Source organism: Oncorhynchus tshawytscha, linkage group LG26 (genome assembly GCF_018296145.1).
Source record: "Oncorhynchus tshawytscha isolate Ot180627B linkage group LG26, Otsh_v2.0, whole genome shotgun sequence".
In the NCBI taxonomy this organism is placed as follows: Eukaryota; Metazoa; Chordata; class Actinopteri; order Salmoniformes; family Salmonidae; genus Oncorhynchus; species Oncorhynchus tshawytscha.
The window spans coordinates 13,245,590-13,251,782 of NC_056454.1; the positions used below are offsets into that span (position 1 = coordinate 13,245,590).

General features: G+C 41.9%; 1 protein-coding gene across 4 annotated transcripts in view; it reads right to left on the reverse strand.

The window, feature by feature from the left end:
• LOC112225193 (potassium voltage-gated channel subfamily H member 7-like) overlaps nt 1-3,925 on the reverse strand; it is a 53,487-nt gene extending 49,562 nt beyond the window's left edge. For 3 of the 4 annotated variants that reach the window (XM_024388911.2, XM_042306918.1, XM_024388912.2), the window contains exons 1-2: nt 3,478-3,923; nt 2,788-3,018 (exon numbers count right to left, since the gene is read on the reverse strand). In XM_024388911.2, coding sequence (XP_024244679.1) covers nt 2,788-3,018; nt 3,478-3,553 — 307 coding nt within the window. In that variant the 5' untranslated portion in view covers nt 3,554-3,923. Of the gene's footprint in view, nt 1-2,787; nt 3,019-3,477 lie in introns of all 4 variants that reach the window. The other variant, XM_042306919.1, reaches the window with a different exon arrangement.
• Nucleotides 3,926-6,193: the final 2,268 nt, after the last annotated feature.

The following is a 6,193-nucleotide window of genomic DNA, read 5'->3' on the forward strand; positions in this document are numbered from 1 at the left end:
GGTTCAGCCCTATTGTGTCTAATGTCATTACCACTCGGTGAAATGTGATAGGCTTTAGCTAAATGCTTTAGCAAAATGGGGTCGACAAACAACTCGCGTCGATAGGCCCATTGCTCGCAAGGATGTCATGAATCTTGCATTTGTGTTTCCATCTACGGGAGCCTGTGGATTGTGCCCTTCCATAGCCCTGTAATGCATTTACGCGGTAAGCTGCTCACTCCCAGTCACCGCAGTGTCATCCTTGACATCTTTATTCATGAGCTCTGCGCCTCACTCTAGACTCATCTGAGGAGTATTAAGAGTCCTGTCTCGAGGCACGGGAGGGAGGGAGAGCGAGTGTAATGATTAAGTTTGAATGTGTCGTATGGCTTTTACTCTGCTCCCATTCCTTATTAACCATGATTGACACATTGAGTTTATACAGAACTACACGGAGACTAAAGTGACCTTAAAACCCTGCTCTTCAGAGAGGTACTCCTCACCAATGGCTCCCTAGGGTACTTTGTGTTGTTGTCTTTCTCCAGGATTCTAAAACAATCTATTCGACTTACTCGAGGAGCATCTGGCTCTGATTCCCACGTGATTAGCAGAAATATGTCAAGGCTAATGACTGCTGCTGCTGGAAGGTAAAAAAATGGAACTATTTGGATTTTCCAGTGAATCTACAGTCATTTTTCACTATGTACATATATAGTGAACGGCAGAGAAAAAGTTGGGTTAAACGCTCTTTATTGCCGTGAGAACAAAAAAATACGACCTGCCTGCCTGTCATCATATACTATCCCTTGAAAAGAGGAGCGACACTGCAATGCCTTTGAGGGGTGAATTATACTGACCAAAAAGAGCACTGCCTGACAATGGCAGGAGGTGGCATTACATTTTTTGATGTATGTCATTGAGCAGCAACTTCCTTTTAATTCACTGCGAATTCACAGCACTGCTGCCTGCACTGAATACGGTTCATACCATGTCTGGAGTCAAGCTAAAAAAGCACTACACCCATGTGGAGATAGTGGCTCAAGAAAATGGAACCCAAAGAGGTCCTCACGAGAACAGTCAAAACGAGGATAGACGAGATAATAGCCACATCTGCTTTTCGGATTACATCTAGAGGAGTCAAGGACCTTGAACATATGCTGGAATAACAATGCCTCATAGACATAATGCACAGTACAGTTAGAATGAAACCTGGTGTCACCCCTCACAGGGATGAAGCTCAATACAGTAGCTCACATGTCCTTTTCTTGCTCAGTTCTGTGCTCAGGAAAAGCCATAGAATTAGGAATTAGAATAGGATCTCTATGGGGAAAAACTCGGAACCGACAGTTAAATCTAATTGAGAGGAAAACAGAAAGGCCCACCTTTTGAAGCTGGTGCGGCATCCCAAAAGGCACCCTATTCCCATAAGGCTCTGGTCCAAAGTAGTGCAGTATGTAGGGAATAGGGTCCTATTTGGGATTCAGCCCCTGGTTCCAGTCTGATGATGGTACATTGATTACTGGATGAATTGTTTTGTTCAGACTCTCATAGATTTCTCTGTGAGGGTTGTGACTGGGCATGGCCCGTCTCGCCACTGTTGAGAGATTTCACAGGACGGCATGCAAATACTGCAGTCACTCATTGATTTATTGTCATTGTGAAACAAGACGACATTGATTCGCTGTTAGCTACTTGTGTCGTCATTACAATAGTCTGGAACAGCCTTGGAGGAAGGCAGGTGAGTCGCAGCATATTGTGCTCTAGACCAGAGTGAACTGAGACAGCACTTTCCTTTCCTCTGTCAGTCACAGACAACACACTACTCCCTACTGTGCCACGGCAGCTGACCAATCCCCATTGACCTTGTCAGAGTCAAGATCCACTCGCTCTGCTGCATGTGTCTTAGTGACAACTAGGACCAAGAGAAGGTATAAACTACCCTATTGCCACGGACAGTCTCTACTATACATACAATTGGAAATTGATAATATGCTGGTTCATGCTCCTAGATGCTGTATATCACATGATACCTCTCTAATGCCAAGGTCTTCAATAAATTGGAATCTTCAGCCTACTGGCATTGTCTGCCAAGCCACTGATTACACCTCCATTACGCAATGGCAATTTTAAAAAAAGAAATCAAGCCAGATATCATTGTCAAAGGTTATCTTGCTTCCTCGCTTAGAATATAATAACATTTACTGAAACTCTCACATCACACCTCATCAAAACAATGATATCCATAATGGTTTAAGACCTAAATTGTTATTGTTGGTAGTTAAATACAATATTTTCCATAAGTAGCACTGTTCAGTAAATGCAAAGGACGATCCGCATTCTACATAGACTGGAAATATGGATATTGGTAGTGCTTTCCTATAAATGCTAATTGCCTATAAATGCTGTTTGCTCCATCCACATGAATAGCGACATTTATCGCACAGGTCAATGGAGACACTTTCTTAATTGAAGGAAAATCTCTCATTACTTCTCATTGTCAAGTGCACTGTCAAAACTGCATAACCTCATCTCTGCTGTGTTCACCGATTCTCTCGAGTAGGATATCAGCACATATAATCAAAACCAGGCTGCATCTCAAATGGCACCATATTCCCTTTATAGTGCACTAAAACCCAAAGGGCTCTAGTCCAAGGTAGTGCACTATTAAGAGAATATAGTGCCATTTGGGACTCACATTGAGGTGGACGTCTTGTGGTGGGACTGTAGCTTATGATTTCTCAGAGACAGCGTGTCACACCTAGTGTATAAGGCCACCTCTCTGTCGCTGGCCCTGGTTGACTGACTCACCATCTTTGCGATGATATGTGATTTCCACCTTGCGCTCCTCTGAGCCCATCAGAGCCTGGTCCACCTGGCTGATGGCATGTGTGTCAGTGTGCTCGCCGTGGAGGAATTCACAGGTGCACGGCTTCTGCATGACGTCCGGTCTGGAGTAGCCAGTCATCTCACAGAAGCCATCATTACAGTAGATGATTGCACAGTTCTGCACCCGGGCATTGGCTATGACAAATTTCCTATCTGCAAGAAAAAGGAAACAAAGAACCACAATGCTATCAAACCAATTGGTTTGTGGTGTCTATATTTGAGGTTTATGAACATTTTAAGAGTATTTGTAAATTGAAGACAGTCCAGTATTTGATATCATTAATACAAATGTGGTATAATTTGAAACAACTGTCGAGAAGTTGTAAAATAGCACTTGATTTCTGAGAACATCTATTGACTAAGACTAGAGCATAACAGAATACATTCTTGACACTGCTTGATGTGTTCCTCTAACGCATTCTTTAAATGAACAAACCCATTCTTAATTGGAGAAATATGAACGTTAATTCATACGACCCAACAGCTTTTAAAAACCTAACTTTATGCCCACTCTATACCACCTTTTACAAACAGACTAATAAAACACACGCGCCACAACGCCAAGAACAACACTTTAGATTAGCACGAGGATACCAGGGATGTTATACTTACTTTGTCCCTCGAATTTCCGTATTATTATCCCAAGAAATGTATTTTGTGGCGCAACATGACCTCTTCGTACAGGCATGATTATTCCGTGCTCTTGTGTAAAGGCGCGTTTGCAATGAGACCCTGAAGTTACTGTTGTTGCCTCTTGCTGATATTTCCTTTGTCACAAATCATTCTCGGCGCACTCACCTTGCACTTTAAATGACCTTTCCCAAATTCACTAGAATACACTTCAGCCAGCATGCATACCAGAGCATATAGGAATGACACCTTGCCGATGCGTACGGAATCGGGGAGGATTTCTGCTTTGGTCAGATATAGTTTGTAAACCATTTCTAGTTGAAGATGGATGCGATGTTGACGTTCTCTGTGGCGATGTGGTGGACAAGAATAGAGGACAGAGGCTGATATGCCAGGGGGAGTGACGTTACCCCCCTAAGGGTTTAGTGCACAGCGCTGCCACCTCGGGTAAGGTTAATTTGCAGTGCTGAGAAACTACAGTCAAGCAATCTCGACCTGCACATACAGTATGTCGTGTTCAGTGCGTAATATGTGCGCAATGAGTTACATATTTTGTCCTTGCTATCTGTGATCATTGGGACGTCGTCCCTGCCAATTTTGAAGTTGAAATGTAAAATGGTTAAGGTTAGGATTAGGGTTCAGTTAGGGTAAGAGTAGGGTTTAGGATAAGGACGTCCTAAAGATCCCTGATAGCGCTAACCTTGGCATCTTTGAGCCACGTGGTTTTTATTTACGTAGACTATATATGTTATATCATCCATGGACAGTATAGGCTATATATTCATGAAAATGGCTTTGCTCGGTGAGTTCATAAGTACAAAAATAATGAAGCCACAACGAGAAATGAAAGATGTACTTTATCCACAGTATGTGTTATGCCATTACTGGGCAGCTTGAGCTTTACCATTTCGAAATGACAACATGAAAGCGTTCTGTAACAGCTCGTGAGAAGCCTATGCTGTTATAGCACACGATGACTTGTCCATGGTGCTGAAGTTTCAGACGCTAGATTTCCTTATACAAAATACTCTTTAACGCTGTTTTTGGCGTTTTTTTAAAAACTTGCATTGTTGTGTCTTAATGTGTAGCAAAACAATCCAAATGTACTCAATGAGTGTTATATTTGAACTCGTGAAATCCCTAAATGACCAATCGGCAGCTCTGCTAATCTCTGTGTAAACAAATGCAAATGTGTGCAGAATGAAAAGCCCTTCTTACTGTCCTGCAACATCTGTTCATATATTTCAGTAGGAGCGCACCACCCATCTTCTCCAATAAAACAACATATTCAATAGATGGCATGTGTACTGCACTGTCCCCTTCTTTTTTTTATGCCTCCTTTCATTATAAGCGTTTACTTGTGGTGTGTAAAATCTTGCATCATATTTTGTCTTCCAGCGTTCTTTTTTAGAGGGCTATTTTAATCTCATTCTGTCATGTATATCAGAGTATTTGAACTGCATGCAAATGCACAACATAGCACATGCAAGACACCTACAAGTAGCCGACAAAATCACGTCAACACTTGCTTCCACACAGGTGTTGATCCTGCGTTAATGAAGCAATTAACATCCCATCATGCTTAGGGTCATGTTTAAAAAATAATAATGGGCAGGCCATTATTTTGGCTAGCATGGCAATGCCCCCCTATAGGATGACAATGCCTCCATCCACAGGGCCCGAGTGGTCACTGAATGGTTTGACGAGCATGAACATGATGTAAACAATATGCCCTGGTCGTCTCAGTAACCAGTCAATCCAATTGAACACTTATGGGAGATTCTGGAGCTGTGCTTGAGACAGAGTTTTCCACCACCATCAACAAAACACCAAATTATGGAATTTCTCGTGGAAGAATGCTGTTGTATCCCTGCAATAGAGTTCCAGACACTTGTATAATCTATGCCAATGTGCATTGAAGCTGTTCTGGCTCATGGTGGCCCAACGCCCTATTTAAGCCACTTTATGTTGGTGTTTCCTTTATTTTGTCTGTTACCTGTATATTATCCTGTAAACGATATGCAGCTGCGTACACTATTAGTTATTGTAATGCTATTGGTCACGTTAACAGCTGAGCACTCCTTTTTCCCAAGACCATTAAAAGGCACAGCTTCTTTGTAAAACTTAGTTTCTCAGGGATTTAAAAAAAAAAAAAGCAGTGAGAGTTCTTCACAAGTCTCAATTAAGCCATATTTTGGGTTCTGGCAAAATATATTTATAGACCCAGAGTGAATAAAAATGTGTATTTTTGATTTGACCTGATGTGTTGTGATCTCTGCAAGGCGTGGTGGTTCCACCGTGGCTAAGCAGAGCTGTTGGTGTGGGTTACAGGAAAACACAGCCTTCCTCTGGCTTTAAAGCTGTATCTGTGGGCTTTTATTCAATCACAGTTGCATTAAGGGAATCGCACGGCCTCACCCATTACTCATTCTACAGTTACACGGGGACCCTGCAGATATGTACCAGGCCTGGTCATCATTCACCCACAATCAAGTTATGAGATATAAAATAAATAATAAAATAACCATGGTGTGTGTTTTGATGTCATCTGTACTGTTGTACAATTCAAGCTGAATTTGTTATGTTGAAACGGATTCATTCTTAGAACAGTACAAGACACTACAAAACAACTTGTATTTACTCTAGAGATGGTGCAAGAATATGACTAATGCACATATCTTAGTCACGGGTGTGTTTG